The following is a 25,767-nucleotide window of genomic DNA, read 5'->3' as shown; positions in this document are numbered from 1 at the left end:
GTTTATATATTTTGGAGATTAATCCTTTGTCTGTTGATTCGTTTGCAAATATTTTCTCCTATTATGAGGGTTGTCTTTTCATCTTGTTTGTAGTTTCCTTTGCTTTGCCAAAGCTTTTAAGTTTCATTAGGTTCCATTTGTTTATTTTTGTTTTTATTTCCATTACTCTAGGAGGTGGGTCACAAAAGATCTTGCTGTGATTTATGTCAAAGAGTGTTCTTCCTATGATTTCCTCTAAGAGTTTTATACTTTCCGATCTTACATTTAGGTCTCTAATCCATTTTGAGTTTACTTTTGTGTATGTTGTTAGGGAGTGTTCTAATTTCATTCTTTTACATGTAGCTGTCCAGTTTTCTCAGCACCAATTATCGAAGAGGGTGTCTTTTCTCCATTGTATATCCTTGCCTCCTTTGTCACAGGTTAGTTGACCAAAGGTGTGGGGGTTTATCTCTGGGCTTTCTATCCTGTTCCATTGATCTATATTTCTGTTTTTGTGCCAGTACCATACTGTCTTGATTACTGTAGTTTTGTAGTATAGTCTGAAGTCAGGGAGTCTGATCCCTTCAGCTCCATTTTTCCCCCTCAAGATTGCTGTGGCTATTTGGGGTTTTTTGTGTTTTCATACAAATTTTAAGATTTTTTTGTTCTAGTTCTGTAAAAAATGCCATTGGTAATTTGATAGGGATTGCATTGAATCTGTAGATTGCTTTGGGTAGTGTAGTCATTTTTACAATATTGATTCTTCCAATCTAAGGACATGTCTCGTCTTTGATTTCTTTCATCAGTGTCTTATAGTTGTCTGAGTACAGGCCTTTTGTCTCCTTAAGTGGGTTTATTCCTAGGTTTTTTATTATTTTTGTTGCAATGGTGAATGGGATTGTTTCCTTAATTTCTCTTTCTGATCTTTCATTGTTAATGTATAGGAATGCAAGAGATTTCTGTGCATTAATTTTGTGTCCTGCAACTTTAACAAATTCATTGATTAGCTCTAGTAGTTTTCTAGTGGCATCATTTGGATTATCTATGTATGTATAGTATGATGTCATCTGCAAACAGTGACAGTTTTACTTCTTTTCCAATTTGTATTACTTTTATTTCTTTTTTTTCTCTGATTGCCGTGGCTAGGACTTCCAAACCTATGTTGAATAATAGTGGCAAGAGTGGACATCCTTGTCTTGTTCCTGATCTTAGAGGAAATGCTTTCAGTTTTTCACCCTTGAGAATGATGTTTGCTGTGTGTTTGTCATATATGGCCTTTATTATGTTGAGGTAGTTTCCCTCTATGCCCAGCTTCTGGAGAGTTTCTATCATAAATGGGTGTTGAATTTTGTCAAAAGTTTTTTTCTGCGTCTACTGAGATGATCATATGGTTTTTATCCTTCAGTTTGTTAACATGGTGTATCACATTGATTGATTTGCATATATTGAAGAATCCATGCATCCCTGGGATAAATTCCATTTGATCATGGTCTATGATCCTTTTAATGTATTGTTAGATTCTGTTTGCTAGTATTTTGCTGAGGATTTTTGCATCTATATTCATCAGTGGTCTGTAATTTTCTTTTTTTGTAGTATCTTTGTCTGGTTTTGGTCTCAGGGTGATGGTGGCCTCGTAGAGTGAGTTTGGGAGTGTTCCTTCCTCTGCAATTGTTTGGAAGCGTTTGAGAAGTATGGGTGTTAGCTCTTCTCTAAATATTTGATAGAATTCACCTGTGAAGCCATCTGGTCCTGGACTTTTTTTGTTGCAAGGTTTTTAATCACAGTTTCAATTTCATTCTTTGTGATTAGTCTGTTCATATTTTCTATTTCTTCCTGGTTCAGTCTTGGAAAGTTATACTTTTCTAAGAGTTTGTCCATTTCTTCCAGGCTGTCCTCTTTATTGTCATAGAGTTGCTTGTAGTAGTCTCTTAGGATGCTTTGTATTTCTGCCATGTCCATTGTAACTTCTCCTTTTTCATTTCTAATTTTATTGATTTGAGTACTCTCCCTCTTTTTCTTGATGAGTCTGGCTAAAGGTTTATCAATTTAGTTTATCCTTTCAAAGAACCAGCTTTTAGTTTTATTGATCTTTGGTATTGCTTTCTTTGTTTCTATTTCATTTATTTCTGCTCTGATCTATATGATTTCTTTCCTTCTGCTAACTTTGGGTTTTGTTTGTTTTTCTTTCTCTGGTTCCTTTTGGTGTAACGTTAGGTTGTTTATTTGAGATTTTTCTTGTTTCTTGAGGTAGACCTGTATAGCTATAAACTTCCCTCTTAGAACTGCTTTTGCTGCATCCCATAGGTTTTGGATCATCCTGTTTTCATTGACATTTGTCTCTAGGTATTTTTTTATTTCCTCTTTGATTTCTTCAGTGATCTCTTGGTTATTTAGTAGCATACTGTTTAGTCTCCGTGTGTTTGTGTTTTTTATGCTTTTCTCTCTGTAATTGATGTCTAATCTCATAGTGTTGTGGTCAGAAAAGATGCTTGATATGATTTCAATTTTCTTAAATTTACTGAGGCTTGATTTGTGACCCAAGATGTGATCTATCCTGGAGAATGTTCCATGTGCACTTGAAAAGAAAATGTAATCTGCTGTTTTGGGGTGGAATGTCCTATAAATATCAATTAAATCTACCTGGTCTATTGTGTCATTTAAAGCTTGTGTTTCCTTATTAATTTTCTGTTTGGATGATCTGTCCATTGGTGTAAGTGAGGTGTTAAAGTTCTCCACTATTATTGTGTTACTGTTGGTTTCCTCTTTTATAGCTGTTAGCAGTTACCTTATGTATTGAGGTGCTCCTATGTTGGGTGCATATTTATTTATAATTGTTATATCGTCTTCTTAGATTGATCCCTTGATCATTACATAGTGTCCTTCCTTACTTCTTGTAACATTCTTTATTATAAAGTCTATTTTGTCTGATATGAGTATTGCTACTCCAGCTTTCTTCTGATTTCTGTTTGCATGGAATATCTTTTTCCATCCCCTCACTTTCAGTCTGTATGTGTCCCTAGGTCTGAAGTGGGTCTCCTGTAGACAGCATATATATGGGTCTTGTTTTTGTATCCATTTAGCAAGCCTGTGTCTTTTGGATGGAGCATTTAATCCATTCACGTTTAAGGTAATTATTGATATATATGCTCCTATTACCATTTTCTTATTTTTTTGGGGTTTGTTTTTGTAGGTCCTTTTCTTCTCTGTGTTTCCCACTTAGAGAAATTCCTTTAGCATTTGTTGTAGAGCTGGTTTGGTGTTGCTGAATTCTCTTAGCTTTTGCTTGTCTGTAAAGCTTTTGATTTCTCCATCGAATCTGAATGAGATCCTTGCCGGGTAGAGTAAACTTGGTTGTAGGTTTTTTCCTTTCATCACTTTAAGTATATCATGGCAGGTGGATTCTTAATCACTGTGCCACCAGGGAAGCCCCTGCCCTTTCATTTTGTCTATCTTTGTGTCCATGTAGTTTTTGTTCCACAGGCTGCAGGATTGTTGTTTTTCTTGCTTCTGCTGTCTGTCTTCTGTTGAATGAGGCTATCTAAGAGGCTTGTGCAAGCTTCCTGATGGGAGGGACTGGTGGTGGGTAGAGCTGGGTGTTGATCTGGTGGGCATAGCTCAGTAAAACTTTAATCCGCTTGTCTGCTGATGGGTGGAGCTGAGTTCCCTCCCTGTTGGTTGCTTGGCCTGAGGCAACCAAGCACTGGAGCCTAGAGGCTCTTTGGTGGGGCTAATCTGGGAGGACTCCCACCAAGGAGTGCTTCCCAGAACTTCCACCGCCTGTGTCCTTGTCCCCATGGTGAGCCATAGCTGCCCCCCACCTCTGCGGGAGACCCTCCAAGACTAGCAAGTAGGTCTGGTTCAGTCTCCTGTGGGGTCACTTCTCCTTCCCCCTGGGTCCTGATGTGCACACTACTTTGTGTGTGTCTTCCAAGAGTGGAGTCTCTGTTTCTCCTAGTCCTGTTGAAGTGCTGCAATCAAATCCCACTAGCCTTCAAAGTCTGATTCTCTGGAAATTCCTCCTCCTGTTGCCAGACCCCCAGGTTGGGAAGCCTGACATGGGGCTCAGAACCTTCACTCTAGTGGGTGGACTTCTGTGGTATAATTGTTCTCCAGTTTGTGAGTCACCCACCTAGCAGTTATGGGATTTGATTGTATTGTGATTGCGCCCCTCTTACTGTTTCATTGTGGCTTCTCCTTTGAGTTTGGATGTGGGGTATCTTTTTTGGTGAGTTCCAGTGTCTTCCTGTCAATGATTTTCCACAGTTAGTTTTGATTCCTGTGCTCTCGCAAGAGGGAGTGAGCACACATCCTTCTACTCTGCCATCTTGAACCAGTCCATCCAAATCTATGTTCTTAAGTGTGCTTTGCTTTTAGAAAACAACATAAATGTGTCTCTGTTTTTAGGCAAATTGTCAGTGTGATTAATAAGCATTAGTTGAGAATCTGCTATAAGCCAGGCACTAAAAACTTGGGTTGGGGAGTTGATACAATTCAGGAGTATGAGCAGTGTGTCAGCTGGGCAGGATTGATAGTTGATTAACCATTTTGGAGACTATTGCAATAGTCTCTGATTTTGCAGTGTCCCTACAAGCTGAAAACTAGAATTCATATTTGACATTTTCTCATCTCTATGTTGGATGGATTTTATAGTCGAGTAGTTTTTTTTCAGTAAGTATTCAAGAATGAATATTACCAGAATTCTCTCATGTTTTGAGACATCTTTCTGTTACCTCTACATATGAACACATTTTCTTTTCTCTTTTAGAAATTTGTGGACATTCCGCTATCATCTTGTAGCTTTGCATTTTGTCAAGAAGTCTGACGCCAGCCAGATTTTGTTGTTATTCTGTAGGGAACTTGTTCTTTCAGCTAGGATACTTGAATTCATTTTAAAAATCTTTGTATTTAGTTAATTAACTAGAATTTGTCTTGAAATTGTATATTTGAACAATATTTCTGATACAAATAATGAAGACAAATTTCTTCCTTTATTTCAGGGGCTATATATATATATATATATATATATGTATATTTATTTATATATATTTTTAAAAATAGTTTTTCTGTTTCATTTCTTGGGCTATTTCAGGAACACTAATTCCCATCTATAGAATTACATTTGTCATTCCATTTCCATTAGATATTCTTTAATAATGGTTAATATCTGGATTTTTTCTCTGCATTCATTATGAATTACTTTAGATTTTTCTTTATTAATTTTATCTTCAGACAATTATATTTTGAAGTTGCAGTGTCTATTTATAACTATAATGGCAATATTTTTCAATATTTGCTGTCTTTGTATCTTAGCTTTGAAATCCTCCTTTTCAATTAATTCTTATATTTAATGTTTTCATCTCTGAGCTTTTGATTTACTGAATTCACATTCTTATTAAATTATTCTATTGCAAGACAAACTGGTATAGAATCTGTACATTGTTTGGTTTATATTACTAGGTTGATTGTTTGCATACTGTTCTCTTTTGGGGGGTATAATACAAATGTGTAGCTGTCATGTCAGCTCTCATTTTGCTTATGCTCAACATGGGCATCCACATGTAGACCATTGATAGGCTCTGATATTTAAAACTACCTATTTATTATTATAGTAAATATGATATTATTATCTGTTCCTTGGCTGTCCTCCCATGACTATATAAATTTCATATTTTGGGAGTTTTTGTGGTTCTGATTTCCTTTGTTCTGAGCAGAAGTAGCAATCAGTCAGGAAGAGTAAGGAAATAAGAAAATTTTACACAGAGGAAGGAGCTATTTATAATGGCAAGGCACAGAAGAGAGCATGACTTATTTAAGAGACTGCATAAAGTTTAGCTAGGCAGGGAGAGAGGCAGGAACCTATCTTCAAGGCTGTGTGAAACCATGACAAGTTTAAGGCATGGGTGTTTCATGGTAAGATTTGCCTTGGAGAATATTCCTTTAACAGAAAATGTGTAGAATAGATTGGAAGAAGGCAAGACCAGAGGCAAGGGAATGAGTTGGGAGGCCTCTGTGGTAATCCAGGTTGGAAATGATGAATGGAAGGCATGTCTATGGAAATGAAGAGCTGGGGAGAACTGGGAGAAATATTAAGGAGGAGGAATGACTACTTATTGGATGTAGAGGCTAGAAAGAGGGAGGGAGAAATCAAAAAGAGCACTCAGGTTTCTGGCTTTGTTGCCTGAGCTTTTTTTAATGTACTTCTCTTACAACTTATTTGTCTTTTTTTTTTAAATTGAAGTATAGTTGATTTACAATGTTTTGTTAGTCTCTGGTGTACAGCAGAGTGATTCAATTTTTCATATATATGGATATATATACACACACACATATATAATTCTTTTTCATATTCTTTTCCTTTATGGTTTATTACAAGATACTGAGTATAGTTCTCTGTGCTATAGAATAAGACCTTGCTTATCTATTTTATATATAGTAGTTTGTATCTTCTAATCCAAAACTCCTAATTTATCTCTACCCCCTTCTCATTTGATAACCATAAATTTGTTTTCTATAATATGTCTATGAGTCTGTTTCTGTTTTATAATAAGTTCACTTGTATCATATTTTAGATTCCACATAGAAGTGATATCATATGGTATTTGTCTTTGACTTACTTCACTTAGTATAATAATGTCTAGGTCCATCCACATTGATGCAAATGGCATTATTTCATTCTTTTTTATGGCTGAGTAGTATTCCATTGTATATATGTACTACATCTGTATTTTTAATGGTTGTCTATATGTATCCTTACTTTGTAAGTTCCTTGACTGGAAGACCTAGTTCATGCCCATCTGTACTTTACAATGCTTAATACTGAGTTTGGCCGATAGGAAGAATCAATAAATGTGCATTCAGTTAAACAAACTAAATAGGAGATAAAGAAAATCTTAACCATGTCCCCTTTTAAGTAGTACTAATATTTGATTTGCTCCCTTCCCCCACCACACACAGGGCTCTGAGGCAAACAAATGAAACTAATGAAAAGTGAAAAATAGTGTAGTCACAATCATGTGCAATATGGTACTTAAATTATGGCCAGTCAGGACGCACTGGGTAAGCTGCTAAGAGAAAGCATTGTTACCTCCATATTTCTCTGACAGCTTGTTAGTGGTGCACCGGTCTTCCACTTTTGTTTTCGTAAAAAAAAGGAAGCGTTTCTTTGTTTCAACCCAGATGCAGTTTTGGGCTTCTGCCTTCGTTAGACCTAGGAAATTGAATACAAGCAAAAAACCCTGAGAATGTACCATGGAGAATTCAGGGAAGAGGAACATGAGGCTCTGGGCACTTGGGGGAGCTACAGGTACTCCATATCAGCACACAACTCCTCCAGTTCCCGTGAGCTCAAATGATTAATGGCTTTTACTACAGAGGCAGTCCTTCACAGGCCCTGGGACGTGCTGAAGAGAAGAGGTATATATGAGTCCCTGCCGCCTCCCCCATGGGGATCATGTTGGCGTCTCCATGTTGCCTACACACAATAAATCTTTAAGCTTTCCTGTCCTGCTGGCCACTGACCTTGTATAGCCCCACAAGTCAAGAGATAAACACATGCTCTGTTTGGTGCCCCGCTGACAGGCCTTCTTTTGGGACCACAGCTGATTCTGTGAGAACTGAGTCCATATCACTTCTTCCCCTGTTCACCACCTAAAATGTAGATCTCATTGGTCACCTCTCCTTCCCGGAACGCTCATTCTCATACTTGGCTATGCTTCCTCTCCCTGACTTAGCTGCTCACTCCACTTCTACCTCCAAAACCTTTCATTTTACTATCAGAAATTCTGACTTCCTGACTCATGAACTCTTCTTTTATGTCCTCGATGACTGTTCACTCTTTCTCCTCATCTTAATTCAAGCCTATACTTGATATATTTCCACCGTTGTCACCAAGGGAGGTTGATGCTGCCTCATTCCCAGCCTCTTTAGGAGTTGGAACTGGGCTTGATATCTTCCTAGTTTCCCAGTGCTGCTTTCATAGGATGACACTCCACAGTTTTATAACTCTTCTAAAAGTCTTGTTGCTCTGAAGCTCAGGACATCCAATTCTAATTCCTTTGGTCTTCATTGTTCTTATCTTTTAACAAACTTCAAAGCATCATTTGTTAAAGATTTTGGTATCTGAATCAGTCTTTTCCACCCCAATGCTAGCCATTATTCTTAATGACTTCAAAACCGATGGGGATGTCAGGGATTGAGTGGGACAGAGCACAGAGAAACAGGTCTGGCTGTTTGGAGGCTAAGTTGTACTGCTTATCTGGGGTAATTGAGAAGAATAAATGTTTCCTTTTTTTTTTTTTTTTCCCCCAAGTCACCTGACCTGGTACCCAAAACACCTAAACTAGAATCCAGTTTTTTTGATGTTTAGTTAAAAATTGCCTTGAAAAATACAAGCTCATGAGAGATAGAGCTGTTACGTGAGCTCTTAAGCAACTTAAAGCAAAGTAGTTTATCAGATACTGATTCTTAGGGTTGCAGGTTACAAGAGGCAGGGAAGAATGTTTTCAGAGCTGGATGTGTCCTGTGAGTATGATGCTGAAATTTAAACCTGAGGGCGCAGATCAACGAGGAATGAGGCTGAGTAGATGGGGATGGGGCTTCCTACTTCACCGTTCTTTCAATAGTTTGACCCATTCAAAGAGATGTATTACAGGTTGGAGTAAAGAATTCTTGGTTTGATGGCTGTTTTGGTCAGACTGAATAAACACAACTCATTTTTCTTCTGGTAGTATTGTTCTTATAAGTGGGTCAGGCAAATGTTTAGGGCACGTGAGGAAGTTAATACGTCTGTGGTGCACAACTCTTATCCTTTCATTAGGTTTCTATGATTTATAAGTGAAAATTAAATTGTATGTGACCAATTCACTAATTATAACATAATTAACTGTAAAGTTAATTACATTTGCTGAGGGTTATAGGAGAATGCTTAAAGATTTGAATGATTAATCTCTCTTATGAGCCATCGTGTTGGTCATGCAGTGATCAAAATATCAAGGCTTTATCAGTGAATTTCTGTGCCGGCCTTTTCTTCTTCACAAGATGTCCTATAGCTTGTGCCTGACCCATATCCACACTGACACAGGAGTTTCTTGATGCTAAAGCACTTGCCCTCTCAAGCCTGAGTGTCCCTCTGATGTGACACAGAGATGAGTATTTCAGAAATGTCCTCAGCTACTCTGACTGGGCAAAGGTCAACAGTGTCAATCAAAAATGTCATACTGATAGGGGCTTCCCTGGTGGCGCAGTGGTTGAGAGTCCGCCTGCTGATGCAGGGGACACGGGTTCGTGCCCTGGTCTGGGAAGATCCCACATGCCGCGGAGCGGCTGGGCCCGTGAGCCATGGCCGCTGAGCCTGCGCGTCCAGAGCCTGTGCTCTGCGGCGGGAGAGGCCACAACGGTGAGAGGCCCGCGTACCAAAAAAAAAAAAAAAAAAAAGTCATACTGATAAATAGTGGGGTGTATAGTTTTTCTCCTCTAATTCAGAGCAGAAAATGACTTCCCAGTCAAAGGACTTTAAAATTCCCATCTTGTATAACGTGATATTTTAATTGTTTAATGTTGTCTCTGTATTCCTGAAATTCTTTTCACCTTGCACGCTGAAGCAATTCCAACTTTTATTCAAGGTTTTAAATTGACTATGGGACACTGTGCAGTAGAGGAATAAATCAAGGGATGCAAATAAAAAGCAATTTAATTTTGTTTTATTCTTCTTGCACTAGAGAAAGTACTATGAAGTATTCAAGTCATTTAAAAAATAATGACAAGGGATATAATTCTTATTGAATAAAGCAAATAATTCTTATTGAATAGAGCAAATAAAAACTAAGCCTAAACTCTAACTCTACATTATTGAGAAGTAAGGGGAGAAGGACTAAAAGAGGGAAAAGGGAGGAGGCCAGAATATGTATTCATCTGAAGAGTGGGCAAAAACAGGTAAGCACACCTACTGGAGAATTCCATTTTATTGAGATTTGTTTCTGTCTGAGTGAGCTTCATCTTAACCACAATTAAAATTGAGCTCCAATATTATTATTGTGACTCAGAGAAGTATATATATACATGGAAATGCACATATTTAATGACTATAAGAATATATATTACATATAAAAATATTGAATATAAGGATATATATCTTAATATATTAAATATATATACACATACTATAAATACTATGTATATATATAGTGTGTGTGTGTGTGTGTACACATAGGTGTGTATGGTTATATATTTCCAATTTTATATCATATCTCAAACTCCCTTTCTTTCTCTTATTATGTGTGGCTCTGTGTCTGAAGTCTCTATTTTTATTTAAAGAGAAAAAGATGGAAGGTGAGAATATTTCAGGAAGTATAGCTCATCACTCTTCATTTTTGTTATGGGGCTTCAACTATTAAAATGCTGGATGGTTGATTAAAGATTCACATAGTTCTTTAACTGACCTGAACTCTAAGCCTTTAGAGGCTTTGCTGTGAATGCATGATGAGTATAGCTTATCAAGTGAGAAATTATTCTTGGCTACAGCAGCAGTGACCAGAATAATTTTATCCCAAGGGTGAGATGAAGCCAAGTCAAGGGCCAGAGACTTCCCCAAACGATTTTTGCTCATCATAAATGTTGATTAAATTCATCAAGCAAACATTGCTCCAGTGGAAAGGATAACTGTAAGGAAACATAAGAGGCAGGCAGTGTGGAAAGCCCATCACCGCATAAGTCTTTTGGATTTCAGTAACTCTGTCAGGCAAAAAATTTTGAAGACCTTCTTACTGAAAATCTTTCTCAAAGACATTTATCCCATCTCCTTTCTTAAAAAGCAGATCATGATGGACATCTGATCAATTAAGGTTTAGAAGGACTCAGGGAAGCCCCATTAAACATTACCATTTGCCATAATGAGATATAAGAACAGAAGGATTGAAACTCTATTGACCTCAGAGTTGGCTTGGTGTTTTTTAAAATAAATTCTTAATTTCTTTTGTATAAAAGTTAAATGATCAGGGCTTCCCTGGTGGCACAGTGGTTGAGAGTCCGCCTGCCAATGCAGGGGACACGGGTTCGTGCCCCGGTCCGGGAAGATCCCACATGCCGCGGAGCGGCTGGGCCCGTGAGCCATGGCCGCTGAGCCTGCGCGTCCGGAGCCTGTGCTCCGCAACGGGAGAGGCCACAACAGTGAGAGGCCCGCGTACCGCAAAAAAAAAAAAGTTAAATGATCAAGAATTCTGATTTATTTAGGGGAATCTGTCAGTTGGGTTCTGGTTATTATACAATTTCCTAACCATGTTCTCAAGATAGAAGCAGCACAAGGATGCTGTGTCATTTCACCCAGGAGCCTGAAAAATTTCACACAGGAGCCTGAAAAATTTATACAAAGGTACTTAAGTAATAGTAATTAATATTGGCAATCTAGGATAATAAGAAAGCAAGATTTATTTTTAATTTTTTTAATTTTTTTTTTTGCGGTACGCGGGCCTGTCATTGTTGTGGCCTCTCCCGTTGCGGAGCACAGGCTCCGGACGCGCAGGCTCAGCAGCCATGGCTCACGGGCCCAGCCGCTCCGCGGCATGTGGGATCTTCCCGGACCAGGGCATGAACCCGTGTCCCCTGCATCAGCAGGCGGACTGTCAACCACTGCACCACCAGGGAAGCCCCAAGATTTATTTTTTAAACCAAGGTTTATATTGTTATTTTATATGTAAGCAGAAAAATATCACTGATTATATCCCAAGATATAAAATTGCAATCTTTCCTCAAATGAAAGTGCTTCCCATCTGGTTTCAAGTTTTGTCACCAGTAGGTGCATATCTGGCCCATATTAACTTAGTCCCTTGTCAAGTCCTTAATTGCTTTTCATCCTTTGCCCTTGACTTTCGGTTAAAATCATTAAAAGAAAAAGAATTAGTCCAGTGGCTAGGACTTTGCGCTTTCACTATTGAGGGCCTGGGTTCAATCCCTAGTCAGGGAACTAAGATTCCAAAAGCTGCTTGGCCAAGAAAAAAAAAGAAAAGAAAGAAAGAAAGAAAAAAGACTGCCAGTGGATTTGCTGTAATTACAGTTTTATAAAACTATTATCTCCTATAAAATTGCTATAAGTAAATTATCTTTTAGAGTTTAGTTCCAAGAAAAATTTTGTTTTCCTTGAGGTGATGGCATGCATCTCTCTTTAGTTTACCACTACTAAGTAGCTTATGATATTCTTAATGTCAGGAAATTCTGGGTCAAATCTGATGCCCAAAGAGGTGAAGCCTATTTATTTTTCCTTCTTCTTTTTGTCTGAATTTTCTATTTCTATTTTATTTCCTTGAGTGTGTACTTTTTGGTTTTTCTTCATATCATTTTGGAAATAAAGCAGGGTCGAAATAAAGTCAATAAAGAAGAACTAAAAGGATAGAGAAAGAGAAAAATGTATTGCACACTATCTTATCAGTTAAAAATGAAGGTTGAAGAAAGCGAACCTGAGTTCTTTAGTTCTTCCTTGCTAAACTGATAGAGGAGATCATACACGCCTCCCAGGGAGCCAGAGGTGAAATAGTGAGTCCCGAAGTCATCAAATATCCGGCTGTATAAAGCAGAGTTGTATTCTAGAGGCAGATGGTTAAGTGCTTTCAAAAAGACATCAGAAAGCTGCAGATCTTTAGTTTTCATTGTGAAATTTAAGACTTTTATCACTTTATGGATCCTAATAAAACTGGAATCCTAAATGGAAGAGGAGAAAGGATTAAAAAAAAAGATTATTAAAGGTAATGAAAGCTTGAGGGATCAAGCATTAAATGTTTACCATCAGCTTCATTCTAACCACAGCATTACAACAATTGTTAACTCTCCATTGCATGTTCCCACAGACAAAATGATAATTTTCATTTTATTTTTTTCCAGTACCTCTTCCTCAGATGTTCAAAATGGTAAACAGATTAAGATGACCTCAATCATGTAAACTGTGTGCCTGAGGCATGTGCTCTCTACCAAAAAGAGATCAAGTATCAAAAAGTAAATCTTTCTTTCTTGATGGTCAATTGTGGGTGCACCCCTACCACGTTATTATTTAGAAAGCCTAGCTAATGCAAATAATTGAACAAAGATTGTGTAAATTTTCAACTGGAAGTTACCCAGTGAGATTCAAGTCATAACTTTGTCATAGACTCAGGAAAAGCATGTCAATTCTCTGGGCCTCAGTTGTCTGGGAAATGTCACCTGCTGCACAGCCTTCATCTGTGACATTTCACACCCCTTTCAACTCCAAAATGTTATGACTTAAAATTATGTAAGGAGTAAAATTAAACAAAATTATTTGTATTCTCTCTCCTCTATCCGTAAACAGAAATATTTGTTTGGAGGTTCTTTTTTCTTTAATTGTCTTTTGTTATGTCAAATTAATTTAGGATTAGGTGATTGGTATTATGCCCCAAATTTCATTTCATTATACTGTCCTTCTCCATAGCCACTGTTTTATGTGTGTATCCATGTATACGGTTCTTTTAAAAAAAATTTATATACTGTAACTGATTTCTCAATTTTAGCAAATTGTAAAGTTTAATAAAAAGAGAGAGGGGCATATTTTAGCCAAAGGTCTTTATTAGTTAAATTGTTAAATTTATTAATTAAATTATTATAGCTGTAAATTGTTAAACAGCTATCTTTCTGTGTGCTATAATTGTGGAACAAAATGACTATTAACACAAAAGAAGAAAAACCTCACAAGGCTTGAGGAAGAGTCAATATTCATCTACCTCTCTCTCTCTTTTCCTCTCTCTTCCTCCCTCCTTCTGTCCCTTTCCTTACTCTTTCCTATCTGCTTACCTTCAATACATTTATCTCTCAGCTATCTCATATGCAGTGGACATAGATGTGAACAAGGAAGAAAAAATTCAGGTCTTTATGGAGCTTACATTTTAAGAGTCCATTAATTCTAAGTTTAATACTTGAATTTTGTCATGGAGGTGTGGCTTTGGAAAAGTAGAGGGACATTGTGCTTTTAGAAAGAAGCACACTTAACTTCCTGAATAACTGAAACGTGCCTGTTTGTATATGCGCATTGAAATGGGTTGTTAAAAATTTCCAGGTTGCTTTAAAAAATGAAATTGTGGAAAATACAAGTGAAATTTTGGTAACTCGACTTAGCACAAGCACCTCCTTGGTGCCCCACTTGTCAGTGCCTGGTGGCTAGAACTGGCTATTCTGGACTAAAAAATTATGTGACAGTATGTTATTAACCATGTGTGGTCTATTTCAACATTCTGTGAGAGCTTGCTTTATTTTAACCATCTTTTTGTTGGTTCAATTTTGTAAAAAAATTCAAAAAAGCCCTGAATCTTGCTGAGATAACTGGTATTTTGACTTGAAACAGACTATCTGCCCAACAAATGTTTAGTCAGATCTTTTAGTGACAAGATAAATAAAGCATTAAACTCCACTTAAGGGCTTGGATTGATTTTCAAGTTTGTGGGATGTTATTTTATCTATTTGAAGATTAAGAGAGGTTGCAGTAGCATTTTCTCCTTAACCTGAGATATCCTTATTCTGCTCAGATCTATAATCAAAGATGTTGGGTTGAACCACACAAAGTTGACAATCTTGTAAGTCAAAAATGGTTGAATATCAGCAGTTTCATATGTTCAACCCTGATACTGTGAATAGCCTGAAATGTTTCCACTTTGGCTCAGACTATTAGAGATAAAATAACAGCTGTTTACCTACAGATAAGGGTTTTACAAGTGTTCTCTAGCATGTTTGAAACATTTATAAACAAATTCTGTGAAGCAAACCTTAATTTTGAGGCTGGTATATATTTATAAATAATAGATTTGCTTCAGAGCAAGCTGGGGGACTTATTGAAAAAAAGCCAGACTCACACGCCCAATCCCAGACATGCTGAATCAATAAATTAAAAGAAGGGTCTGGGGAGGTGTCTTTTTACCTCCTGGTAATTCTGACACTAACTTGTCTTAAGAATATAATTTGGTAAGTGTGAGGGGAACAATATGACCCAGAGTCCATTCAAAAGTGAACTAACAATCTGTGTTATAAAAGGAATTTATTTTATTCTTTTTCAACATGCTCATATCACCAGAGCTATACTCTTTCCAGAGTTTGGTGAAATGATGAATAAAGGAATGAATGAATAAGCAAGTAGCTTGAGATATAATGTGGTAGATGTGATAGTGGGAAAAAATTAGACAATTGATTTTAATTCCCAACTCTGGCATTTACTCATAGTAAGATCATGGGAGTGACTTGACTTCTTGGACTTTAGTGTAGTGCCTGACACATGGTAGGTATTTGATGAATTCTGTTGAATTAAAAATAAATATATGGACTTCAATTTACTCATCTGCAAAATGGTGTTAAAAACATCTACTACTGAGGGGGAGGAGTCAAGATGGCAGAATAGGAGGATGCTAAATTCATCTCTCCTCACAAGTACATCAAGAGGGAGGGGATATATGTATACATATAGTTGATTCACTTTATTGTACAGCAGAAACTAACACAACATTGTAAAGCAACTATATCCCAATTAAAAAAAAAATAGAATACATCTACAAATGGAAGAATTCTCACAGAGCACCTGCTGAACATTAGCGGAAGACTTCGGACACCTAAAAGGACAAGAAAAATCCCCTCATGACTGGGTAAGACAAAAGAAATGAGGAATCAAAAAAAGGACCAGTACCCCTGGTAGGAAGCCAAAGGTGAGGAGAGGTTCCTGCACTCAGTAAAACCCCCTCATGGTGGGGAAATCAGCTGGGACAGAAAGGGACCTTCAGAGGATCAAAGGAGAATGCAGCAGACGGTCTGTGGAAGGCAGGACAAAGTAAGAGCTATGCACATGGTCTACAACACAGCTCTGCACATCCCAGCCTGAGTCGTGTGTCTCCTGGTGCAGAGGGGGGCTGGGTGCTGGAAAGTGGGGTTTGGAGCATGGACCCAGGGAGGGGACAGCTGTTGGCTGTGAAAGGGACAGGAGTAAGGAGATCCACAACCGGAAAAATTTGCAGAAGCCTGAGACACCATGGAAGCAAGACGTCATTGTTGAGTGGCACACAAGGGGTGGGGCCACCATTGTAACCTCCTTCCCCACCCAACTGTTTTGGCCTCCATGGGCACTGGGAGGAGCACCCATCTGAGCAGGCTCACCTGCCCCTCAATCCAAGGCCTCCTCTCCCTGCATAGGCTCCAGGTTCCTGAGCATTGCCCATGCCAAAGCCTCCTCGGGAATCAGCCCTGGGTGCCCCTGCCTGAGATGGTAATCTGCCAGTGCTGGCAGGGGCTGAGTGCTAAAGTGTGGGGTTAAGAGAGCATATCTGGGGAAAGGACCACTGTTGGCTGCACGGATACAACAGGGGACAGGAGTGAGGGGCTCTGAGGCCAGGAATGCCCCTAGAGGAAGTGTGGTCTGCCTAGGAAACAAAGTGCCATCTTTGAGTGGTGTTCAAGGGGCAGGACCGCCACTGCCCCCACATGCCAGCCCCTACCTCTGCGGCACTGGGAAGGACTCCCACCAGAGTGAGTGCATCCCAGTCTGTTGCAACTGCCTGTTGGTCTCTGCTGGCACAGACACTTCACACACACCCCAGTTGTGGCTGCCATACCCCTCCCTGGCCTGATAGAATAAGTGTGCTCCAATCAGGTGTGGCTTTTGCTCCCTCTTGCCTTGGCAGGGAACAGATGCTGGAGGGGGGCACACATGCAGAGGTGGGGCCAAAGCCAAAGCTGACCCTCAGTGGTGGTGTGACTAAGGAGGAGGAAATCACTCCACGCAGCTGTACAAGCCGTGGATTAAACCCGCATTATCAGCTTGGTAAATCCCGCATCTGTGGAATACCTGAATAGACAATGAGTGTTCCCACAACAGAGACCTGTCTAGCTTTAAAAGCAGTGGACTTTGGGGGCAAGTACACATGGAAGCCGGGCCAGGTTGGAGTCTGAGCTGTCCCTACAGAGCCCACAGAGGGTTGAGACCTACATAGAGGTATTGGAGGGCCTCCTGGGGAGGTGGATTTGGGCTGTGGCTCACTGTGGGAGCAAGGACACTGACAGCAGAGTCCCCAGGAAAATATTCTTATCACTATTCTTTTTTGTTTGTTTCATTTTGTTCAGTTTTTGTTGTTTTTCTTTTTTATATTTTAATATTTAAAATTTTTTTTCTATTTTTACTTTACTTTTTTGTTGGTTTGTGTTTATTTTTCTGTTTTTGTTCTTTTTTGGTCATTTTGTGTGTTTGTTTTATAGTTTCTTTGCCTTTTATTTAGTTTGCTTTCTTTTTTTGTTTAGTTTTTTATTTTTGTTAAATTAGTCTTTGATGGTTTTCATTTTTGAGCTCTTTTGTTTGTTCTCCTGTTTTTTTGTTTTCTTTGTCTTTTTTTATTTGCTTGTTTTTGTTTTTATTGTTTGTTTTGGGTTTTGTCTGTTTTCTTTTTTCCTTTTTTTGTGTTGTTTGTTTTTGTCATTTGTATTGGGTTTTGTTTATCTGTTTGTTTTCTTTTCCCTTTTTTTCCTTTTTTCTCTGGACACACTGTGCAGCTTGTGGGCTCTTGGTTTCCTGCCAGGGATCAGGCCTAGGCATCCAGGGTGGGAGTGCCAAGTCCAGGATGCTGGACCACCAGAGAATTCCTAGTACCAGGAAATATTAATCGGTGTGTGCTTTCCTGGAGATAACCATCTTGACACCAAGACCCAGCTCCGCCAAACTGCATGCAGGCTCCAGTGCTGGACACCTCACACCAAACAACCAGCAAGACAGGAACACAACCCCACCTATCAGTGGACAGGCTGCCAAAAGTTGTACTAAGCTCACAGAAACACCAAAACACACCAACTGATGTGGTCCAGTCTATCAGAAGGAAAAGACTAAGCTCCATTCACCAAAGCACAGGCACCAGTCCCTCCCACCAGGAAGCCTACACAAGCACCTGGACCAACTTCATCCACCAGGGAGCAGACAACAGAAGCAAGAGGAACTACAACACTGTAGCCTGCTGAAAGGAGACCACAAACACAGTACGTTAGACAAAACAAAATGACATTGAAATATGTTGCAGACAAAGGAGCAAGTTAAAAACCCACAAGACCAAATAAATGAAGAGGAAATAGGCAATCTACCTAAAAAAGAATTCAGAGTAATGATAGTAAATATGATCCAAGATCTTGGAAATAGAATGGAGGCATGGATTGAGAAGATACAAGAAATGTTTAACAAAGGACCTAGAAGAACTAAAGAACAATCAGTGATGAAGAACACAATAAAAGAAGTGAAAAATACATTAGAGTAATCAGTAGCAGAATAACTGAGGCAGATGGGTAAGTGAGCTGGAAGACAGAATGGTGAAATTCACTGCTGCAGAGCAGAATAAAGAAAAAAGAATGAAAAGAAATGAGGAGAGTCTCAGAGACTTCTGGGACAACATTAAATGCACCAACATTTGAATTATAGGGGTTCCAGAAGAAGAGAAAGATAAGGGTCTGAGAAAATATTTGAAGACATTATAGTTGAAAACTTCCGTAACATGGGAGAGGAAATAGTCACCCAAGTCCAGGAAGTGAAGAAAGTCCCATACAGGATAAACCCAAGGAGAAAAACGCCTAGACACATATTAATCAAATAAACAAAAATTAAATACAAAGAAAAAATATTAAGAGCAGCAAGGGAAAAGCAACAAATAACATACAAGAGAATCTCCAGAAGGTTATCAGCAGATTCTTCAGCAGAAACTCTGCAAGCCAGAAGTGAATGGCAGGATATATTTAAAGTGATGAAGGAGAAAAACCTGCAACCAAGATTACTCTACCCAGCAAGGATCTCATTCAGATTTGATGGAGTAATTAAAACCTTTACAGACAAGCAAAAGCTGAGAGAGTTCAGCACCACCAAACCAGCTTTACAATAAATGTTAAAGGAACTTCTCTAGGTGGAAAACATAAGAGAAGAAAAAGACCCACAAAAACAAACCCAAAACAATTAAGAAAATGGTAATAGGAACAAACATATTGATAATTACCTTAAATGTAAATGGATTAAGTTCTCGAACCAAAAGACATACACTGGCTGAATGGATATAAAAACAAGACCCATATATATGCTGTCTACAAGAGACCCACTTCAGACCTAGGGACACATACAGACTGAAAGTGAGGGGATGGAAAAAGATATTCCATGCAAATGGAAATCAAAAGAAAGCTGGAGTAGCCATACTCATATTAGATAAAATGGACATTAAAGAATGTTACAAGAGACAAGGAAGGACACTACATAATGATCAAGGGATCAATACAAGAAGAAGGTATAACAATTGTAAATATTTATGCACCTAACTTAGGAGCACCTCAATACATAAGGCAAATGTTAACAGCCATAAAAGGGGAAATTGACAGTAACACTATTATAGTAGGGGACTATAACACCCCACTTTCAACAATGGACAGATCATCCAGACAGAAAATTAATAAGGAAACACAAGCTTTAAATGACACATTAGCCCAGATGGACTTAATTTAAATTTACAGGACATTCCATCCAAAAACAAAAGTATACACTTTCTTCTCAAGTGAACATGGAACATTCTCCGGGATACATCATATCGTGGGTCACAAATGAAGCCTCAATAAATGTAAGAAAATTGCAATCATAGCAAACATCTTTTCCAACCACAACACTATGAAATTAAAATAAATTACAGAAAAAAACTGTAAAAAACACAAACACATGGAGGCTAAACAATACGTTACTAATTAACGAAAAGATCACTGAAGAAATCAAAGAGCAAATCAAAAAATACCTAGAGACAAATGACAATGAAAACACGATGATCCAAAACCTATGGGATGCAGCAAGAGAAGTTCTAAGAGGGAAGTTTATAGCAATACAATCCTACCTCAAGGAACAAGAAATATCTCAAATAAACAACATAACCTTACACCTAAAGCAGCTAAGGAAAGAAGAAGAAGAAGAACAACAACAAAAACCCCTAAAGTTAGTATAAGGAAAGAAATCATAAAGATCAGAGCAGAAATAAATGAAATAGAAATGAAGAAAACAATAGCAAAGATCAATAAAACTAAAAGCTGCTTCATTGAGAAGACAAACAAAATTGAGTCTTTAGCCAGACACATCAAGAAAAAAAGGGAGAGGACTCAAATCCATAAAATTAGGAATGAAAAAGGAGAAGTTACAACTGACACTGCAGAAATACAAAGGATCATAAAAAACTACTACAAGCAACTATATGCCAATAAAATGGATGACCTGGAAAAATTGGACAAATTCTTAGAAAAGTACAGCATTCCAAGACTGAACCAGGAGGAAATAGAAAAGATGAATAGACCAATCACAAGTAATGAAATTGAAACTGTGGTTAAATCTTCCAACAAATAAAAGTCCAGGACCAGATGGCTTCACAGGCAAATTCTATGAAACTTTTAGAGAAGAGCTAACACCTATCCTTCTCAAACTCTTCCAAAAAATCACAGAGGGAGGAACACTCCTAAGCTCATTCTATAAGGCTGCCATCACCCTGATACCAAAACCAGGCAAAGATATCACAAAAAGGAAAATTACAGGCCAATATCACTGACGAACATAGACACAAAAATCCTCAACAAAATACTAGCAAACAGAATACAACAACACATTAAAAGGATCATACACCATGATCAAGTGGGGTTTATCCCAGGGATGCAACGATTCTTCAATATATGCAAATCAATCAATGTGATACACCATATTAACAAATTGAAGGATAAAAACCATATGATCATCACAATAAATGCAGAAAAAGCTTTTGACAAAATTCAACTCCCATTTATAATAAAAACTCTCCAGAAAGTGAGCAGAGGGAAACTACCTCAACATAATAAAGGCCATATACAACAAACCCACAGCAAACATCATTCTCAATGGTGAAAAACTGAAACCATTTCCACTAAGATCAGAAACAAACAAGGGTGTCCACTCTTACCACTATTATTCAACATAGTTTTGGAAGTTTTAGCCACAGCAATCAGAGAAGAAAAAGAAATAAAAGGAATCCAAATTGGAAAAGAAGAAGTAAAACTGTCACCGTTTGCAGATGACATGATACTATACATAGAGAATGCTAAAGATGCCACCAGAAAACTACTAGAGCTAATCAATGAATTTAGTAAAGTTGCAGGATACAAAATTAATACACAGTAATCCCTTGCATTCCTATACACTAACAATGAAAGATCAGAAAAAGAAATTAAGGAAACACTCCCATTTACCACTGCAACAAAAAGAATAAAATACCTAGGAATAAACCTACCTAAGGAGGCAAAAGACCTGTATGCAGAAAACTATAAGACACTGATGAAAGAAATTAAAGATGACACAAACAGATGGAGAGATATACCATGTTCTTGGATTGGAAGAATCAATACTGTGAAAATGACTATACTACCCAAAGCAATCTACAGATTCAGTGCAATCCCTATCAAATTACCAATGGCATTTTTCACAGAAGTAGAACAAAAAATTTTACTATTTGTTTGGAAACACAAAAAACCCTGAATAGCCAAAACAATCTTGAGAAAGAAAAATGGAGCTGGAGGAATAAGACTCCCTGATTTCAGACTATACTAAAAAGCTACTGTAATCAAGACAGTATGGCACTGGCACAAAAACAGAAATATATATCCGTGGAACCCACCACCTATGGTCACCCAATCTATGAAAAATGAGGCAAGACTATACAAGGAAGAAAAGACAGTCTCTTCAATAAGAGGTGCTGGGAAAACTGGACAGTTACATGTAAAAGAATGTAACACCATACACAAAAATAAACTCAAAATGGATTAAAGACCTAAATGTAAGGCCAGACACTGTAAAACTCTTAGAGGAAAAATAGAGCACTTTTTGACATAAATCACAGTAAGATCTTTTGTGACCCACCTCCTAGAGTAATGAAAATAAAAAACAAACATAAACTAATGAGACCTAATGAAAGTTAAAATCTTTTGCACAGCAAAGGAAACCATAAGCAAGATGAAAAGACACCCCTCAGAATGGGAGACAATATTTGCAAATGAAGCAACTGACAAGGGATTAATCTCCAATGTATAGAAAAAGCTCGTGTACCTCAATATCAAAAAAAACAAACAATCCAATCAAAAAATGGGCAGAAGACCTAAATAGACATTTCTCCAAAGAAGACATACAGATGGCCAAGAGATACATGATAAGTTGCTCAGCATCACTAATCATTAGAGAAATGAAAATCAAAACTACAATGAGGTATCACCTCATGCCAGTCAGGATGGCCATCATCAAAAATACGTACAAACAGCAAATGTTGGAGAGGGTGTGGAGAAAAGGGAGCCCTCTTACACTGTTGGTGGGAATGTAAATTGATATAGCCACTGTGGAGAACAGTATGGTTCCTTAAACAACTAAACATAGAACTACCATATGATACAGCAATCCCACTGCTGGGCATATACCCAGAGAAAACCATAATTTAAAAAGACACATGCACCCCAATGTTCATTGCAGCACTATTTACAATAGCCAGGTCATGGAAGCAACCTGAATGTCCATCAACAGAGCAATGGATAAAGAAGATATGGTACGTATATACAATGGAATATTACTCAGCCATAAAATATTACATCCAGCCATGTGGATGGACCCAGACACTGTCATACAGAATGAAGTAAGTCAGAAAGAGAAAACAAATATGGTATATTAATGCATATTTGTGGAATCTAGAAAAATGGTAATGATGATCTTATTTGCAAAGCAGTAATAGAGACAGAGATGTAGAGAACAAAGGTATGGATACCAAGGGGGAAACGGGGGGTGAGATGAATTGGCAGATTGGAATTGACATATATACACTACTATGCATAAAATAGATAACTAATGGGAACCTACTGTATAGCATAGGAAACTCTATTTGGTGCTCTGTGTGACCTAAATGGGAAGGAGATCCAAAAAAGAGGGGATATATGTATACGTATGACTGATTCACTTTGCTGTACAGCAGAAACTGACACAGCAGCGTAAACCAACTATACTCCAGTTCAAAAAAAAAAAAAATGAAAGGAAGGCAAGCAGAAATCTTGGGGGAAAGCTTGTAGATGGAACAGCTTGTGCAAAGGTCCTGGGGTAAGAGTGTGGCCCGCCTGTGTTTGAGGAACAGTGAGGAGGCATTATGAGCTGAATTGAATGAGGACAGGGGAGAATAATGGGGGATGAAGGCAGAAAAATAATGAGGGGTCTTGTAGGTCAGTGGACAGACTTAAGCTTTTAATCTGCGAGGGTTTGAGCAGCGGAATGGTATGATTTATAGCCAGTATCCAGTCAGTATCACTCTGGCTGCTCTGTTGAAAATAGACTGAAAGACAGTTAAAGAGGAAGGAAGAAGACCCCTTGGATATCTATTGGTATTATCCAGGCCATAGTGTCTTGAGCCATGGATGGTAGCTGTGGAGGTGATAGAACATGGTCTGAATTTGGATGTATTTTTAAGGCAGAGCCAGTAGGATTTGCTGATCGATTGTATATAGGGATGTGAAGAAAAGAAAGGAATCAATCATGTCCTCAAGGTCTTTACTCATAGCCACTTGCATAGTTAGAATTGCCTTTCCCAAGATGGAGAAGACTGGGAAAAGGACAAGTTACAGCAGGAAGAAAAGTCAAGAGCCCAGTTTTGGACATGCTGTCTTTGAGTTGCTTATTAAAATCCAAGTTGAAATGTTGAAGAAGCAGTTGGAATAGAGTTCAACTGACAGTGCTGGAAACATAAATATTGGCTTCATCAACATATAGGTAGTATTTGAAGCTGTGAGTCTGGTTGGTATCTCCAAGGGCCTGAGACTGCTAGAGAGAAGAGGCCAGGAACTCCAAGGCCTGAGACAGCTAGAGAGAAGAGGCCAGGAACTCCAAGGCCTGAGACAGCTAGAGAGAAGAGGCCAGGAACTAAGTCCTGCATTCCTCCACTTGGAGGTTGAACCTCTGCTATGGATGTGGTACATTTGGATTTCAGCAAAACAGTGATCAGTCTCCCATTCAAAGAACACTGGTATCAAGTTGACTTCACCAGTGACACAACTGGACTCTACAGTACATCAAAAAATTATTATCCAGAAACATGGATGGACCTAGAAATTATCATACCAAGTGAAGTATGTCAGACAGAAGTAAGTCAGAAAAAGCCAAATATCATATGATGTTGCTTATATGTGGAATCTAAAAAAACAACAGTACAAATGAACTTATTTACAAAACAGAAACAGATTCACAGACTTCGAAAACAAACTTATGGTTGCCAAAGGGGAAAGGTAGGGGGAGGGATAAATTAGGAGTTTGTGATTAAGAGATACACACTACTATATATAAAATAGACAACCAACAAGGTCCTACCATACAGCACAAGGAACTATATTCAATATGTTGTAGTAACCTATAATGGAAAAGAATCCAAAAAAGAATATATACATGTGTATATGTATGTATGTGTATATATATATATATATATATATATATATATATATATAAAACTGAATCACTTTGCTGTATACCGGAAACTAACACAATATTGTAAATCAACTATACTTCAATTATAAAAATAAAGCAAAAAAAAATTCACTATTACCTTTTAGGGTTCTTTTGAAGATAAATGAAATGCTTGGAAAGATTATCTGTGTAGTGCTATAAGTTCTTATATTTACATAAATGTATGGATTAATAAATAAAAAATATGAGGGGCACTACGGTAAAAACAGGAGGAGCCATAAAATGGTTCCCTCCAGTGTTGGTGCCATTGGTTCTGGTGTTGGTACCTCTGTCTATTCTTTTCACCTCTCCCCTCAGGTTCTATGATTCAGAGCTCAGTCTCCCCATTCGTCTCTTTCAAAAGAACAAATCCTACTTAGAGTGGTGGTTGTAATGAGGAACAGATACCATTTTAAAAGACACTTGTAAATGTCTCAAAATGTCAAATAGAAAATGTCTATCCCCTAAATCACTTAAGAGTTGGAATAAATATCTAGGAGATTTTATAAGCAAATAATAAAAGAAACAGGAACAGATGAGGAAAAATTAATGGATGAAGATGCATTTTTATATATTGAAAGAGTTCCATTAGTTTCTGGCAAGATTAGTGGAAAAAGTCCAATACTTAGAGTACAAAAATATTGTAAATTTCCAGAGAAAACAAAAGAAAGATCAACTTACATGTAATTTTTCCTATGTAACAATAGAAATTAGAAGATAGTGGAATAACATCCACCAACTATCAAGAAAAGAAGACAATGTTCCAAGATTCCTTTATCCAGCCATGATGTTCTTTATCTTTATTGCTCAGTGAAAAGGTAGGCATTTGTAGATACATAAGGATTTAGGGTATATACTTTGCATGTATCCTACCTGAAGAAAATACTAAAAATATGGCTATTGAATGAGAATAGGATCTCAAGAAAGGGAAGATGAAAGAAGAGGAAACAGTAATGAGTATATGGGATGGATATATACATATACACATATATATATATATACACATGCATATACACACATATATAAAATATAATGCAAATATAAAATACAGATTATGAACTTGGAATTTATAAGTGTTATGTGAGGAATTGTTCATTGGGAAGACAAGAACCAGAATAAATTACAAATGAACATATATAATATATAAATGAATACGAAACAATCCCTAGGAATCCTAGGAATAACTTGAAATACAAAGATTTTGAACTACCTCAATAAAACTGAGGTTTTGGAGCCCTGTTATTACAGTGTTGGGAAAAAGACAAGCAAATATGTTTTCAAGGAGATCT

The 25,767-nt window shown here is 37.7% G+C and overlaps 1 protein-coding gene across 1 annotated transcript in view; it reads right to left on the bottom strand.

Annotated features, from left to right (window-relative positions):
• The window catches only part of C6 (complement C6), a 91,101-nt gene that overhangs the window by 47,147 nt on the left and 18,187 nt on the right, over nucleotides 1-25,767 (bottom strand). The window contains exons 7-8 of the mRNA XM_027101196.1: nucleotides 12,426-12,666; nucleotides 7,064-7,186 (exon numbers count right to left, since the gene is read on the bottom strand). Of these exons, the coding sequence (XP_026956997.1) occupies nucleotides 7,064-7,186; nucleotides 12,426-12,666 (364 nt within the window). The remainder of the gene's footprint in view (nucleotides 1-7,063; nucleotides 7,187-12,425; nucleotides 12,667-25,767) is intronic.

This window comes from Aethalodelphis obliquidens, unplaced genomic scaffold (assembly GCF_003676395.1).
Source record: "Aethalodelphis obliquidens isolate GAN/ISIS:26980383/991018 unplaced genomic scaffold, ASM367639v1 scaffold4, whole genome shotgun sequence".
NCBI classification, from domain to species: Eukaryota; Metazoa; Chordata; class Mammalia; order Artiodactyla; family Delphinidae; genus Aethalodelphis; species Aethalodelphis obliquidens.
Note: the sequence above shows the minus strand (reverse complement) of the source record. Positions and strands in the feature narration are given on the sequence as shown.